We start from the raw sequence: 18,132 nt of genomic DNA on the forward strand, positions 1-18,132 counted from the left end.
AAATTGAGTAGTATTAGCAAAGAAAACAAGGTAATAGTTTGTTTTTTATAGTACAAATTAGCTGTATTTGTGACTAAGTTGTATAACAAGTGAAATAGTTGGGTGCGAGTAGCTCACACCTGTAATCCCAGCACTTTAGGAGGCGAAGGCAGGTAGACTGCTTGAGCCCAGGAGTTTGAGACAGTTTGCACAACATGGTAAAACCCTTTCTCTACCAAAAAAATTACAAAAATTAGCCAGACATGGTGGTGCATGCTTGTGGTCCCAGCTACTCAGGCAGCTAAGGTGGGAGGATCACCTGAGCCCAGAAAGTCAAGGCTTCAGTGAGCTAAAATCACGCCACTGCACTCCAGCCTGGGCAACAGAGTGAGAGAGAACCTGTCAAAAATTAGGGGGGAAAAAGTGAAATAAAAATTTTTATAAGCACATTTGCTTTTCTGTTTGTTTTTCAGTGGTTCTTTATCACCTCACTATTTAAGCTCTGTACTCAAGCAGAACCAGATGCGAACCCTCAGAGGTATGTGTGAATATCAGTACAGTCAAGCACCACACAACAATCTTTTGGTCAACAGTGGGCTGTGCATATGATGGTGGTCCCCTAAGATTATAATGGAGCTGAAAAATTTCTATTGCCTGGTGACCTGGTAGCTTGTTGTAACATTGTGGCACATTTACTGAAGTTTGTGGTGATGCTGGTGCAAGCAGACTCACTGCACTGCTAGTCATGTAAAAGTATAGCATGTAGTTATGTACATACATTAATACTTGATAATGGTAATAAACAACTGTGTCACTAGTTTGTGTATTTACTATACTTTTTACTGTTATTTTTGAGTATACCCCTTCCACTAATTTAAAAAAGTTAACTATAAAAGAGCCTCACACAGGTCCTTCAGGAGGTATTGTAGAAGAAGGTATTGTTATAGAAAAATGACAGCTCCATGTGTTTATTGTCCCTAAAGACCTTCCAGTGGGACAAAATGTAGAGGCAGAAGACAGTGATATTGATGATCTTGACCGTGTGTATGCTCAGGTTAACGTGTGTATTTGTGTCTTTGTTTTTAATTAAAAAGTTAAAAAAATGTTAATTTAAAAATAGAAAAAAGCTTATAGGTTATAAGTAAAATATTTTTATACAGCTGTATTATGTATTTTATGCTGTTATTACAAAAGAGTAAAGTTTAAAAAATTAAAAAGTTTATAAAGTAAAAGGTTACAGTAAACTAAGGTTAATGTATTGTTGAAGAAAGAAAATCAATTTAGTGCAGCCTAAGTGTATAGTGTTTATAAAGTCTACAGTAATGTACAGTAATGTCCTAGGCCTCTACATTCACTCACCACTCACACGCTCTGACTCACCCAGAGCAATTCCGGTCCTTCAAGCTTCATTCATGGTAAGTACCCTATACAGGTGTACCATTTTAAATATTTATGTAGTGTTTTTGTTGTACCCCTTTTTTGTCCCCTGGCAGAAACTAATAGAGCATTTACTGTACCTTTTCTGTGTTTAGAGACACAAATACCATTTGTGATACAATTGCCAATAGTATTCAGTACAGTAACATGGTGTACTATTTTGTAGCTCAGGAGCAATCCTAGGTGTGTAGTAGGCTATACCATTTAGGTTTGTGTTAAGCACACTCTAGAATGTTCACACAATGACAAAATCACATAACAGTACATTTCTCAGAACATATTCCCTTCATTAAACAAAGCATGACTGCATTTTTTTTTTTTAAGAGATGGCGTCTTGCCGTATTGCCCACACTGGTCTTGAATGCCTGGGCTCAAGTGATCTCCTGCCTAAGCCTCCCAAGTAGGTGGGACTACAGGCACACATGACTGTATTTTAAATCATAAAAAATTCAGATAAAAATTCGGGGTATTTTGTTGTTGCCGTTTAACATTTTTCTATTTTAAAAGATATTATATATTTATTATAGGAGATTTGGGCAATAAAAACATTTATAAAAGAGAAAGTAAAGTCATTTATACCATTGTTAATATTTTGTTTTGTTTTTATTTATTTATTTATTTATTTATTTATTTATTTTGAGATAGGTTCTCACTCTGTCACCCAGGCCAGAGGGCAGTGGCACAGTCCATGATTCACCACAGCCTCAAAATCCTGGCCTCAAGCCATCCTCCCACCTCAGCCTCCCAAGTAGCCAGGACTACAGGTGCCATCACACCTGGCTAATTTTATTGTTAACATTTTGATATAGTTCCTTTGGGGGTTTTTTAATGCCATATATGTAAATAGATACATTTGCATGCATGTATGTACAGGGACACATACATAAACACACACATACTTTTTCTCCAAATACTAGATTCACACTGTGTGTATAGTTTTATATCCCATTTCCATTTATTTTTATGTGTATTTTTCATTGAAAATAGGATTGAATTTTTTAGTAATATCAGTAGAGTTATTACCTTTTCAGGTCTATCTTAGACTAGAATAGGGGTTGGCAAACTATGGCCATGGCCATATCTGGCCTGCCATCTGTTTTTGGGTGTCCCATGAGCTAAGGATGGTTTTACATTTGTAAAATGGTTGGAGAAAACAAAATCAAATAACAGTAACATTTCAAGACTATGAAAATTCGTTGCAACAGAGACCTAGATATTATATCCTGGGTTTTGCCTCTAGCCTGCAAAGCCTAAAATGTTTACCTTCTGACCCTTTACTGAAGAAGTTTGTCATCCCTTGAATTAGAATATACTTGAAGATATTTCTCCTATAGGTTATTTAATCTGAAGAACTTTAATTTTAAAAGGTAGTAAGTTGACTTTTTAAAAGCATATCAAAAGTCTGAATTAGTGGGGTTTTTTCTTCTTGTAGATTAGTAATATAGTAAAATCAGTTTTTCTAGTCTTGCTTTGGAGCCTAGAGACATTTTCATAACCTTTACAAATAGAAAATTTCGGGTGAAAACCTTTCTGTGTATCAGAAATTTTTTGGCTCTTTGGAACTATACTAAACTGAGCCTCAGAAGCATTGTGCTGATATCTTTTAAAACAAAGGAGGAAAAGAATATGAAAAAGTTCTAGAGAACCCTGCAAAGAAGTTAAATGGATAGGGGATCTGTTTCAGATAATGTTCTGTCTTAACATAAGACAGATATCTGTGTTCCTGTTACCGATATCAGTAAATGTAGTTTCTCTTTACATTTAGCTATTGCCAAAACGCCTTTATCTTTGTATTGCCTCAATAAAGTCTGACACTTATTCTCTAAAACTCAGTTTATATACATATTTTGAGAACATTTTCTTTGTGAATTCTGGAGTTTACTTAAAATCTTTTCTTCCTCTTGTTCTATTCTATCCAAATTCTTTCTTTGGGGAACAGACATTTCCACGAGTTTCTCCTGCTAATTTCAGCTGCATATTTTTCATTATTAGGGCACAGGTACTTCTTCTTCATCTAATGACTTATACGTGTTATGCATCATCTCTCTCATGCTACCAGCACCTTACCTCCATTCCTATATGCATGGGTCTTAGGCCTGTTCCTCTAGTAATAATTAACTTAGTAGGGAGGTGGTTGGTATTCTAGGTTAAAACAAATGCACATCTGTCCTGGAATATAATACAAAATTCTCCATGAATTTTAAGGGGAAAAAAACACAAAACCTCACAAATTTAGGAAATTTTATTTTTGAACTTGGTTGTTTTGGGGTATATTTCTGAGGAAATTTTCTCTTGCCTCTTTATATTATTTCTAGGGAGAAGTTTAAAAAACACCAAGTGGATTAGACATTCATTACAGCTAATACTGTTGAGCCTCCTGCCAGACTCCTTGTGCCAGAAACTGTTGTAGGTTCCTTGGGATATGCATAGATGAGGCCTGCTCTTAGAAAATGTATACTTTGGCTGGGCACAGTGGCTCATGCCTATAATCCCAGCACTTTGGGAGGCCAAGGTAGGTGGATCACATGAGGTCAAGAGTTCGAGACCAGTCTGGCCAACATGGTGAAACCCCGTCTCTCCCCATCTCTACATGTGGTGGCACATGCCTGTAATCCCAGCTGCTCGGGAGGCTGAGGCAGGAGAATCACTTCAACTCAGGAGGTGGAGATTGCAATGAGCGGAGATCGCACCACTGCACTCCAGCCTAGGCAACAGAGTGAGACTCCATCTCAAAAAAAAAAAAAAAAATTGGTGGAGAACACCTGATTATCAATGATTTGTCCAAGATACAATCTCAAACTCTGTGGAACAAAAGTTCTCCCTGGCAGAGAAAATCATAACAATAGAGAAAGTTGTCTGGCAGTTGCTAGGAATCTGTCTGGCATGTTGATATAGACCAGGTAGATGTGGTCATTAGCCCATGTTGATGTAGACCAGGTAGATGTGGTCATTAGTGTGGCAAAGCAAATATAGAAGTTTAAGAGCTTATTTAGCATAATAAGGATTTTGAACATCCTCCTCTGCCTAGAACAATTAATAAGCCTTAAGTTGCTTACTTGATGCTTTGCATGCATTATCTAATTTAATCCTTAAAACAACCTTCTGAGATATTGCTGCCCCTCTTTTACAAATAAGCAAACTGAAGTTCGGGGAGATTAAGTAACTTCTCAAGGTCACACAACTAGTAAGTGGCAAAGAAGGATTCAGATTCAATAATTCTAATTTCAAAGGCTGACTCCTACTAGATAAGTGGCACTGGGAGACCTACTGAAGAACTTTAAATAGTGAAGTGACATTGTGAGTTTTATGTTTTATAAAGATCACTTAGGTGTTATTGTTGGCCTCCAATATTAAAACATATATTCATCTAACACTTCACAGAATCATTTACTGGTCATTATATTAGAGCTACCTTTAGACATATAAGACTAAGGCGAGAGATTAGGCTTAGAACTCCAGAAACTGCTATCAGCCTAAACAGATGCAGCAGTGTGTTTGTTGTCTCTTGATCAACTTATAATGACTAATTTTATGTGACAATATCAGTGTTACAGCATTGTATAATAGATAGCAGGAGACACAGGATTCTCATATTGAGATAGCAGAACAAAATTTTTTTTGGTTAATAGTTTGGTTTGGTGTGTATTTAGAGTAAATTCACCTGTTTAAAAATATTACTGAGCTGTTCTAGACACCAAGGTACATCAGTGAACAAAGCAGACAAAAATGGAACTCATATTCCAGTTAGTAAATTTTAGTAGTTATGCTAACTACTAAAAGCATCTGGTATACTACAAACAGATATAAAATTAAGGTAGTTGATGGTGATGTTAGGGCTACATGTAAATCTAAGATTTGTGTCTGATTGAAATGAAACTAAACCGGTGGTCCAGAGAGCTTAAAGTGTTGGTAATTTATTGAAACTGTTCTTCTGCTTCAGAGAATTACAAGAGACAGCTTCTCCATCTGGATGCTCTGCAAATGTATATATTAATTTTGATAGAGACAATAAATCCTTTTTTAGTTACTACAAAGCTTATACCATTTAAATTATTTCTATAATTCTCCTATCATTCCTTACACAAATGGACTGAGAATCAAACAACAGAAATATGCTCGACTTATAACCTTACTCTCATATGGCTAAAACTGGTGCCTTTTAATTAATTATTTTTAATAATTTCCCAACATCAAGGTTAAGGAAATAAAGATCAACAGGCACAAATTAACAGGTTTTTTAAATTGTTGTTTATTTTTTGTTTTTTGAAACGGAGTCTCGCTCTGTCATCCAGGCTGTAAGTGCAGTGGCACGATCTCCGCTCGCTGTAACCTCGACTTGCTAGGTTCAAGTGATTCTCCTGCCTCAGCCTCCCAAGTAGCTGGGATTACAGTCACGTACGACCTCACCCGGCTAATTTTTGTATTTTTAGTAGAGACAGGGTTTCACCATATTAGCCAGGCTGGTCTCAAACTCCTGACCTCAAGTGATCCACCCACCTCAGCCTCCCAAAGTGCTGGGATTACAGGCCTGAGCCACCCTGCTTAGCCAAATTCACAGTTTTGACACCGTTTTGTCTGAACCAGTTATGAAATCAGTAGCATGTTTGAAACTACCAAATTTTGGTTCCTTGTGAACTGGATATGTTAGATAATATGGCTAATAGTGTTATTGTTTTTAAAAACAGAGCCACCTTTAAAATAGCATAAAGTACTTTATCAATGAAAAAATACCATTATGAAGTGTTTTCAAATGTGACAATAAACAAATGAGTCTTCAGTTTAAATTTAATAGCAAAATTGACTGAGCACAGTGGTTCATGCTCGTAATCCCAGCACTTTGGGAGGCTGAGACGGATCCCTCAGGAGTTCAAGACCAGCCTGGGCAACATGGTGAAACCCCATATCTACAAAAAATATGAAAATTAGCTGGGCGTGGTGGTGCACACCTGTGGTTCCAGCTACACGAGAGGCTGAGGTGGGCAGATCACTTGAACCTGGGAGGTGGAGGTTGCAGTGAGCCATGATTGCACCATCGCACTCCAGCTTGGACAACAGAGTGAGACCCTTTTGATAAACAACAAACCAGTCAACAAAAACAGATTGGGTACTATAATTAAAAATTGTTTGTAAGTTCTACCCAGAGAATTTTTATTCCCTTTGTTCTACAAAGTTCAATATTGTACCTTGGACAAATCATTGATAATCAGGTGTTCTCAATTATGATGGTGTTTTGGGTTATTTCTCTATTGCTTATTTTTAATGTTGAAGTTAAACTTTTTTTCACAGTTAATTGGCAAGGCATTGTAGGAAGCATATTTATAAATGTTTTAAATAAGATACAGGTAAATTTGTTTTTCTTCTACTATTTTTTTTTTTTTTTTTTTACAAAGCTACTTTTAATACTTTGGGGTGAGCCCCACAGGAATAAAAGACACTGGGAAGGGGTAACCCCCTCACCCCTGGGAGTGGCCCAGCGGGAGAGAGGCTACCTGAGGGGAAGGAAGCACAAAAGGGACCCGCTGCAGACTCAGGGCAAAGGGAATGCTATCGGTGCTGGGACCTGTGAGCACTACAGGAGGAAAGGCGAGCGTGGTGGGACTGGCTCCAGGCACACAGGCGAAGGGCAAGAGGGTTGGACACGAAGCCACAAAGCTACTTGGGTTCCTCCTTCTCATTTGCCTTTTTCTGCTTCTGCTGCATGATCTCCGAGTCCCTCGGCTTGCGGGCGGCAGCAGAAAGCCCGTCATCTCGGCGCTTTCCCTTAACCGAGTCGCTCTGCTTTTTCATATTCTTCTGGCGGGCGAGCTCACGCTGGTTACCGCGGGTCATGGCGACGGCAGTGGCTCCGACCTGCCTCCGTTACGTCCCCTCGTTCTGTCCGGCAAAATTCTTTTGTAAAGAAGTGTTTGGTTTCACAAAGTTAATTTCATGTTGGAGAATTCAAATTAATTTGGCTGTATAAGTTATTTACAATAAATAAATACATTTAAGGAGTATTTTTCGTACCATTCTACTGTTATAGAAACAGTACTTAATTTTGTTATCGCTTTAAAATATTCAGAAATGGTGTTCATGTAGCTTTCTTATGTTAACAGGATAAGCCTCTTAATCAGTTTTAGGTGTTGTGTTTCAAAAATATGTTCCTTGAATCATAATGGATGCTTGTTAAAAGAAGTCAAGTTAGGCGGGGCAGGGGGCTCATGCCTGTAATCCCAGCACTTTGGGAGGCCAGGGTGGGTGGATCATCTGAGGTCAGGAGTTCGAGACCAACCTGACCAACATGATGAAACCCCATCTATACTAAAAATACAGAAATTAGCTGGCATGGTGGCAAGTGCCTGTAATCCCAGCTACTCAGGAGGCTGAGGCAGGAGAATCACTTAAACCCAAGAGGCGGAGGTTGCAGACAGCCGAAATGGCGCCGTTGCACTCCAGCCTGGACGACAAGAGTGAAACTCCATCTCAAAAAAAAGAAGTCAAGTTAGAGATACACTAATTTTTTAGTAAGTAGATTTTATAGGTGCTTCATTTATAAGACAAAGTTTCTGTAATTGGTTTCTCATTATAATGCATTTCCTTGTTAGATTATTTTACCATCACCTTCCTCTTTTATAAAATTGGAAACAAGGTAGATCCTTTTTTATTAAAAAGAAGAATTAGGCTGGACACGGTGGCTCACACCTGTAATCCCAGCACTTTAGGAACCTGAGGCGGGAGGATCAGTTGAGCTCAGGAAACATAGTAAAACCGTATCTCTACAAAAAATAAAAATAAAAATTAGCCGGGTGTGGTGGTACATGCCTGTGGTCCCAGCTACTTGGGAAGCTAAGGTGGAAGTATCGTTTGAGCCCTGGAGGTTGAGGCTACAGTGAGCCATGATTGTGCACTACACTCCAGCCTGGGTGACAGAGGAGACCTTATGTCTTGAGAAAATAAAAGAAAAAAAAAAAGAAAAATTAGTTTATGGAGAAGTAATCTCTCTGTTGGGGCTTTTGCATAATGCCATGCATGTTGTACCCTCTGCAAGTTCGCCTGGCTTAAGACAGTGAGTGGGACCTGAAGTTCAGCCCACATTCCATTCTTCTAGCTGTGTGCCTTGGATAGGGAACCATTCACCTAGAGGAAGATTTGCCTTTTTTCCAACTCACACAGAGACACATTATGGGCTAGTGGCTGCATCTTTTCTTCTTCAGATGTGATAGAATACTGAACTCAGAACAAATTGTCTCAGCCTTCATCCTAAAAAACAGGAATTGGAGAGGTCATTTTTTTTTGCTAATCTCTTGAATGTGGCATGTGGGCATCATTGATTCAAATCCTTTGTACTTGCTCTTCTTTCTGCCTAATACTCTTTTCCCTCAGATATCATTCTTTCCCTCCCTGAGGTCTTTGCCCAACTGTAGCCTACCTTCTCCTTCAGGATTTCTCTGACCTCTGTATTTAAAATTGTAACCACTTTCCCTAACACTCTATTTCCCGTTCCTCTTAATTTTTTAAAATTTCTTGGCCATTTGTATGTCTTCTTTTGAGCAATGTCTGTTCTGATAATTTGCCCATTTTGAAATTAGAGGGTTTTGGTTTGTTTGTTTTCCTGTTGAGATGCTTGAGTTCCTTTTGTATTATAGATGTTAATCCCCTGTCAGAGTAGTAGTTTGCATGTATTTTATCACATTCTGTAGATTGTCATTTCACTGTTGATTGTTTCCTTTGCTGTGCAGAAGCTTTTTAGTTTGATATAATTCCGTTTGTTTTTGCTTTTGTTACCTGAGTTTTTGAGGTCTCATTCATAAAATCTTTTCGCAGACCAATGTCGTGAAGTGTTTCATCTTTGTTTTCTCCTGGTAGTTTTATTGTTTCAGTTCTTACATTTAGGTCTTTGATCCATTTTGAGCTGATTTTTGTATAGGGTGAGAGGTGGGAGTCTCGTTTCATTCTTCTGCATATAGATATATATTCAATTTCCTTTGTATCATTTATTGAAGAAACTGTCTTTCCCCCAGGAAGCGTTCTTGGCACCTTTGTCAAAAATCACTCCGCTGGGGTGGGCACGGTGGCTCATGCCTGTAATCTCAGGACTTTGGGAGGCCAAGGCAGGCAGATCACTTGAGGCCAGGAGTTTGAGACCAGCCTGGCCAACATGGTGAAATTCCATCTCTACTAACAACACAAAAATTAGCCAAGTATGGTGGCACACCTCTGTAATCCTAGCTATTCAGGAGGCTGAGCACAAGAATCACTTGAATCTGGGAGATGGAGGTTGCAGTGACCCAAGAACACTCCTCTGCCCTCCAGCCTGGGTGACAGAGTAAGACTCTGTCTCCAAAAAAATACACATTAAAAAAAAATAGTTGGCTGTAAATATGTGAATGAATGTCCAGGTTCTCTATTCTGTTCCATTGATCTATGTGTCTTATTTTTATGCCAGTACCATGCGTTTTTGGTTACTACAACTTTGTAGTATATTTTGAGGTCTGTTAGTATTTTGCCTCCAGTTTTGTTCTTTTTGCTCAAGACTGTTTTGCCTATTTGGGGTCTTTTGTAGTTCCATACAACTTTTAGGATTATTTTATATTTCTGTGAAGGATTGGTATTTTGATAGAATTTATAGATTGCTTTGGGAGTAGTATTGTCATTTTAACAATACTAATTCTTCCTATCCATGAGTATGGGATGTCTATTTGTATTGTCTTCAACTTTTTTGTAAGTATTTTATTTTTTGTAGCTATTGTGAATGAGATTGCCATCTTGATTTCTTTTTCAGCTAGTTTGTTGTTTTGTGTATAGAGATATTACTGATTTTTGTGTATTGATTTTGTACCTTGCAACTTTACTGAATTTATCAGTTCTAAGAGTTTTTTGGTAGAATCTTTAGTTTTTTCTATATATAAGATCCTGTTGTCTGCAAACAGGGACATTTGACTTCCTGTCTTCCAACATGGATGCCTTTTACTTCTTTCTCTTACCTAATTGCTCTGGCTAGGGCTTCCAGTACTATGTTGACTAAGAGTGGTGAGAGTGAGCATCCTTTTCTTGTTCCAGTTCTTAGAGGAAACGCTTTCAGCTTCTCCCCATTCAGTAAGATGTTAGCTGTGGATCGTGAGGTCTCATTTTACTTGGGGAAAAAGAGGTATAGTATTATGTGCTGTCTCATAGCGGCCAACATCTGATTTACTTAAGCCTGGATAACAATAGCATTTCTTGCTTAAGAGAGTTTATGGTCTAGTTGGAGAGAAAACAAGTCAATATCTTCATGGCTTTATTATCTACAATACCTTTTAAATTAGACATTGAAAGTAAATAGGAAATCTTTATGCTAATAAAAATTTCCACCTTTGAGATATAGATTACAAATTTCATATCTGAGTCTTATTTTAAATGTCTTTTTGTAAGCTAAAATGTATAAATATTTTCTAACTTTTCTAATTATTAATGGTGTAATTTAGATTATACCATTTTACTTTTCTTTAGTTACTCAGATGAATATATCACCAAGATGAAGAACTTACAGCAGTAAATATAAGTAGATGTGAGAGCATAACTTTATCTGTTGTAGAACCTGCTGATTTTACCAGTCTTCTAAAGCCCATTTTTAATGGAGTATCCATTTGACTTCATGAATATTATATTTATTTGTGGTACTTGCAGGCTTGTGTATAATTATGACTAAAACAATACTAATTGTTTTTGTTTCTGCATATTCACTTAGCATTTATAGGTTTACATGATCTAGACTGACGAATTACATATTTTTATCTCCTGCAACTGACATGTAATTAACATAGTACTTCATAACTGCAGATATGCATAGGTAATGATAGTATTCAAGGTAAAAATGCAAAAAATAAATAAATAAAAGGAGTAATGATGTACATTCTTAGCTAATTTAGTCTGTTTAAGGGGAAACCTTACTGAAATAACAGTTTAAGTTTTCGTTTTCATTGTGAATAATTAAAGAAGAGAACTTGTATTATTTCTGGTACCTTTCCATTTCTTTTATACAGTGCTGTTCGCAAAACTGTTTCATGATTTTAAGTGAACAAAATCAGACTTCAGAATAATATATAATATCCCATTTTTAATGTATGTTTATGCTTTCTTAGAATATACACCAAAATTGTAACACTGGTTATCTTTGGGTGCATGCAAATACTTACAATAGCCTCTCTTTTATAAAGAACATTAATATTATTACTTTTTCCCTTTTCAGAATCTGATATCGATGCTGCTGCTGCAATGATGCTTTTAAATACTTCTATAGAACAAGGAATTTTAGAATGTAAGCAATTGTGCCTTTTAAAAAAAAAAATTTTAGTGACTTTTCAAATTTAACCTAGACTATAAAATAACTATTACAAAATTACTTCTTTCCAACCAAATTTTATTTTGATCTAAGTAACTCAGTTTCTGTTTTATTATACTTTCATTAATTTATGTGAGCAATTGAGAGATTGAAGTTAATGCTGTGATTTTTCTTACATTGACCAAGAAATGAAGAAAAATATATTTAGAAAAATGAGCTCGAAGAGCTAAAAGTAAAAATGAAAACTATAAACAAGAAAATATAGTAAGTAAAGTATATTTATGAACTTGGACTAGGAAAAACTTTAAGATACAAAATGCAAAATCTATAAAGGAAAAAAATGGGTAAATTTAATAAAACATCAAAATTTTAGCATCTGGTCAGGCATGGTGGCTCACGTCTGTAATCCTCGCACTTTTGGGAGGACAAGGCAGGTGGATCACTTGAGACCAGGAGTTCCAGACCAGCCTGGGCAACGTGGCAAAACTGTCTCTACAAGAAATACAAAAATTAGCCAGATGTGGTGGTGCATGCCTGTAGTCCCAGTGACTCAGGAGGCTGAAGTAGGAGAATTGCTTGAACCTGGGAGGTGGAGGTTGCAGTGAGCCATGGGCACGCCACTGCACTCCAGCCTGGGTGACAGAGTGAGACTCTGTCTCAAAAAAAAAAAAAAAAAGAAAAAAGCATCTGACAACAAAATATGTCTAAGAAAAGTGACATAAAATGCTGGAGACGTGTTTTTTCCTTATATAACAAAGGATTAATATCAAGTATATACATAAAAGGATTCTACAAGTAAGAAATAAGAAAACAGTTCAACCGAAAAGTCAGCAAAATGTATGACTAGGTGGATCTTAGAAGAGGAAATATATGTGGGCAATACACATGTGAAAAGATGTGCAACTTCTCTAGAAATTGGGGAAACACAAAATGAAATAATACTGAGATAACTTTTTTGTCCATAAAATTATAAAAAATTTAAGTAATTGAGACTGGTGTTAAGTAGGGAATAAGCTCTATCATACACTGTTGGGAGTAAAACCATTTTGGATGGCAATTTGAGAATACCAATTATAATTTTAAATGTGTATGTCCCTTAGCAATTTTTTCATATCTCTTTTTAAATATTACTTGCATATATTCAAGAAAAGGCATCCAGAAGGATTTGTATTGCAGCATGATTTATACTAATGAAAAATTGGAAACAGGCTAAATATTAACACAGAAGTGATTAAACAGTGGTACATTCATATTGAGGCATTCTTTGTAAGCAATTCAAAATATATGTTCTATGGAAAAGTCAAGACACTGTTAAATTTTTTTTTTTAATGTTTCAGATTAATGCTTGCAGAATGATGTGATCTGGGTAAAAAAATAAAAAATCTACAAAGCATCATTAATCTAAAACATTTACTGCTCAAGAGTAATGTAGTAGTTTAAAATTGGTCTGTTTTTGCAACCAAACACATTTGACCTATTGATGGAACTTTTATTTTCCACAGGTGAGAAACCTCTTCCTCTTAAAACAGCATTGCAAAAAAAGAGGAGTTACGGCAATGCATTTCATCATCCCAGTGCTGTACGATTACAAGAGAGTGATTCTTTAGCCACCAGCATTGATCCAAAAGAAGATCACAATTACAGTGCAAGTAGCATGGCAGCACAGCGTTGTGCATCCAGGTCTAGCGTGTCTTCCCTGTCTTCTGTAGATGAGGTATATGAATTTATCCCAAAGAATAGCCATGTGGGAAGTGATGGCAGTGAAGGATTTCACAGTGAAGAAGATACAGATGTTGATTATGAAGATGATCCTCTTGGAGACAGTGGCTATGCATCACAGCCTTGTGCAAAAATCTCTGAAAAAGGGCAGTCAGGCAAAAAGATGCGAAAACAGACATGTCAAGAAATTGATGAGGAGCTCAAAGAAGCAGCTGGATCTCTGCTCCACCTTGCTGGAATTCGTACATGTTTAGGTTCCCTAATAAGTACTGCAAAGACGCAAAATCAAAAGCAACGGAAAAAATAGAAATACTTAAAGTGTGGCAATACTCTTTCACTTAATTCTTTACAAGGGATATCAAAGCCATAATGGACTTCATTAGTTTTAGGGTAGGGAAGGGATACGAATTACTTATTTCTTTCAAAACATTTTTGGTTTTTGGTTTTTAAAATTTTTATTAAACAATTGCTGTTAGGATCATGCCTGATCAGAAATACATGATGTGAAGTCCTGAAAGCATAATTTTTGTGGTAAGTGTCTCCAAGATTTGGAAATTTTTGTATAAGAAAATCCCCAGCCTCTGTCTTAAACTTGTGGGACAAAAATCCTTTCTTCTGTTAATATGTCAGAATGTAAGATTTGGCAACTCTATAAATTTTTTTCATTTTCTTTTCCAATCTGTAACTATAGTTACTGAACCAGCTAAAAATTTTGCTAATGTACTTTTCATATACTTCTCTCCTGACACACAATCCGGTAACATAAGATTGAAATTTTTTTACTTTGTTTTAATTTGTTTTTAATTTTTTTGTTGTTGTTGTGGTGTGGGCAAAGACAAACATAAATTGAAAAACATCCTGATGTTTAGAAAAAGTTTCTTTTGGTTACATAGGTAAAGAATGCAACAAAGAGTTCTAAGGTTTAAAAAAGACAATTTTGTGGTGTTATTTCATCCAAGAACACTCCCAATTCCTATTACAATGGTAGCTTTGAAGTGTTTTTACTTCACAGATACTGCATAGCATTTATTGGGGCCTTTTATTCTTGCCCAAAGTGCTTTGCAAACATTAAGTTTTAGCCACTAGCTGCCTTTGTTGAGTATAAGTTATCCAATGAGAGGATATAGCCAATTAAGTGTGTTATGGAGTACACCCATTTTGACACACTTGTAATAAGAGAATCTTTCATTTGCCTGCCACATGTACTGCATTCTGAGAATCTTGTAATAGGAATGCAGTGTAATGAAACATTCTGAGTACTAATTGCGTATGTATCATAAAGTAGGTCATTTAGGAAAAAACTTCTGTCCAAGCTTTGTATGAATTAAATTTATAAGTATAACAAATTAAATCTTAATAGATTTAATGCAATTTTGCAAACAAAATTACCTTCCTGAATTTCAAAATTCATATAAAATTAGATCTTATGCAATACACCCTTTTGAGGAGGCAGTGTAATAACCTATAGTGCCATTGATCCATGAGAAAAAGATTTTCTGGTACTACTCCAAAAGTGCTTTGACTGAGTATCTTATTTGAACAGTCTGCTTATATGAGACAGCTTTTCATAGTATCATTTGTATAATTTGATTAGATCATTCAGAAACAACAGGATGCTAAACTACACTTATTCATTCTATCTTTTTTTTTTTTTTTACAATGATGGAAGCAACTTTCCAGAAGTTCAGTCTTATGCTACATCCTAAGTCATAGACAATGACCTTGTTTTCATCATTCTGATAGATTGTATACATATGTACACATACATACACACATGCACAGTCAAGGTCATGATGTTGATTTGCTGTTTTCAGCTGTTTCTATGATTATAAAGCATTTTTTAAGAGACAGATATTTTAACTTTTAATTTTTATTTTGGCAAAACTGTCAAATGAGAAAAATGATTTTAAAAACTTTTTTTTTCAATTGACAAGACTTTAAGTCAGGGATAACAGTATTAATGTTCTCTGTTCCGTTTCCATGTTTAATTTAACCTGGATAGCCACATTAATGAATTGGTGCTATCAAAATATAGTAATTTTTAAATTTGTTAATAATGAAAAATAACCCTTAAGCATGCAGGATGAGGTATTTGGGTTTTTTCTTTATATCGATCACATCTACAGAGAATGGCTAAACCAAGTTAACTTTTATTATAGACAGTGAATAAAACACCAAAAACCCAAAAATGCTTTAACCACAGTGTAAATAATAAAGAGATTACACTCATCATTTTAATAACTGTTTTTAAGTTTTTACCATAGCCTTCTGGATAGACCTTAGGAACAGTGTTTCAGTAATCTGGCACCAATTTATTTTGTTCTGCTGAAATTCGGTATCACAAATGTGCTACCTGGTTTCTGTCTATAAGATAATTACTCTTTCTTTATAAGAAAAGGAAAGTGATCTAAGAGAAGCAGAGTTAGTTCCAGCTCTAATAGGGATCTTCAAGGTTATTTTGTCTTGATGTATGTAACAGTAATTCTTTACATCTTTTGATTTTTCTCTTCCTTTTTATTCACTCTTCCCACGAATTTACATGTTTAAGTTATATTCATCACTAGCAAGGACGATAAACACTTCTGCACTGAAAGCTAACAGGGAGAGATTACACAATATTTTACAGTTTCTTAAACTTAATTTAGTGCATCACCTTCCACTTGCTAACATACCAAGCCAGTTATTTTCCAGGGGAAGCACCTTTTAAATTGTGGTCCTCCAGTTACTACTTCCATTGAGATCATGCTCTCATTCCTCAGGTGTTTTGAGAAACATGACTAATAACCATATAATTAAGTAGAATCATTCCAAGTCCTATGGCCTGGAAATTGTATTCCCGATAATACACAAGTTTTCCTGTAATAAAGTCAATTTAGAAACTCCAAGGTGATTACATGTTTTCCAACATATTCTAAAACTGTGATATAAGCTAACATATATTTTGCCTTACGTCAAAAGAATATGTTTTGTTGCAGCTGATTCCAGTTTATAATAGATCCCTAGTAAAAAGCTTTGATTCAGCACGATTGTTCATCTTCACATCCCAAACAGAATCAGTGTTTCTTGAATATATATTTTTGAAGTTTTTTGTGCAATATATTACTAAATCAGTTATTATTTTACTTTTCAAATTCAGAGACAGAAAACAGATTACCTGAATTCATGGAAAAGGTGGATCACCTCCCTTTTTCCACCTTCAAAGCTTTTCCTGTCCTCATAGCCAGCATGACTTCTTTTAACTTGGATTCCTTTGTATATAGTAAAGTTTAGTATATATATTTTTTCTTTTGCTACTTTTGGAGGCATTATGTAAAGGGCTCATACTAGATGTTCAGTTAAATATGCTTTAGCACAAAGTCAAACTAGAGAATGTGTTAAGGAGGGAATGTATGTGTCTTGGTAGACCAGGAGGCCTTTCCCAGCAATTTAAGCAACAGATGTGAATACTTCACAAAGCTGTAAAGACCATTGTCTTAAATACTGCAACAACTTAACACCCTTTTGTGAAGATCATAGCATTTATCTAAGAAACTTTGAGGCTTTCTGGTTTACATATATCTTACAGGTTTTTTTTTTTTTTTTTTTAGTTTGAAATGTGCAAACTTTGATTTAAACCAAGTTTACTTCAGTATGTTAATGATGTAGTAAAAATATTTATTGAAAGGCGAATTAGAGTATTTTAATGTTATACCTGCCATTTTTTTCTTAAAGCATATTCTTTGCATCTAACTGCCAGTGCCATTGTCAAAACTTATTTTTTAAATCGTTGTACATTTCTTATTAAACTAAGTGCTTAATTTTAAAGTATTATGTTGCCATCATATAGTGTATAAAAATGTATAATTGCCAATTGATTGTTAACTATTATTTATTTTTAAATGAAAGTGTAAGAATGCTTTCTGATTCAACAAATTTGTTATCAAACTGTTTCCTTATCCTCTTTTCTGATGTAGCATAAAAATTGTTCTGGTTTGAGTTATAACTGCCAGTAGATGACCAGTCACAAGTGAACCACTTTTCAGTTGCCAGTCTTTGCTCATATTAAAAACAACTTACAAATGCTTAGTTTTTGTATCTAATCTCTGATTATTAAAATGTTTATAAAGTTTATTTTTACCAAAGAGATGCAATTCATTATGACAAAGTATTGCATAATAAATTTGTTTTATAACATTTTTTTGTGCTCTGATCTTTTGTAGGATAGGGTGGGGACAGGAGAAGGGTGGTAGGGCAGATGTGATGGCTTATACTTCTACACACACTTTCCATCCAAATTGGAGTCAGGGAAATGAAAAATACAGTTAAATTTCAAAAAAATTTTTTTAAGTTTTTTTTTATGGTTTTTAGATGTTATCTTAATTATTGAAAGCTAAAACAACATTAATTAAATTACTGTCTTCCTAAAGTTGAACTTCTTTTTCTGTTAATTTACATGTATCTGAAATATTTTGAAATATAACTGGGAAAAATGGAGTAGAATATGAAACCAGCCTGGCCAATGTGATGAAACCCCATCTCTACTAAAAATACGAAAATCAGCCAGGTATAGTGGTGAACGCCTGTAATCCCATCTACTCAGGAGGCCGAGGCATGAGAATTACTTGAACCCGGGAGGCGGAGGTTGCAGTGACCTGAGATCCCACCACTGCACTCCAGTCTATGTGACAGAGTGAGACTCCGTCTCAAAAACAAAAAAA

The 18,132-nt window shown here is 35.6% G+C and overlaps 1 protein-coding gene and 1 pseudogene across 2 annotated transcripts in view; one reads left to right on the forward strand and one right to left on the reverse strand.

Moving 5' to 3' along the window:
- FOXN2 (forkhead box N2) overlaps window positions 1-17,610 on the forward strand; it is a 64,461-nt gene extending 46,851 nt beyond the window's left edge. Inside the window, exons 5-7 of the mRNA XM_025354767.1 lie at window positions 453-517; window positions 11,624-11,692; window positions 13,219-17,610. Of these exons, the coding sequence (XP_025210552.1) occupies window positions 453-517; window positions 11,624-11,692; window positions 13,219-13,742 (658 nt within the window). The 3' untranslated portion in view covers window positions 13,743-17,610. The remainder of the gene's footprint in view (window positions 1-452; window positions 518-11,623; window positions 11,693-13,218) is intronic.
- LOC112605139 lies at window positions 6,799-7,279 on the reverse strand (annotated as a pseudogene). The gene has a single exon (XR_003115359.1). The product of XR_003115359.1 is annotated as an uncharacterized LOC112605139 (transcript).
- Window positions 17,611-18,132: the final 522 nt, after the last annotated feature.

Source organism: Theropithecus gelada, chromosome 13 (genome assembly GCF_003255815.1).
Source record: "Theropithecus gelada isolate Dixy chromosome 13, Tgel_1.0, whole genome shotgun sequence".
In the NCBI taxonomy this organism is placed as follows: Eukaryota; Metazoa; Chordata; class Mammalia; order Primates; family Cercopithecidae; genus Theropithecus; species Theropithecus gelada.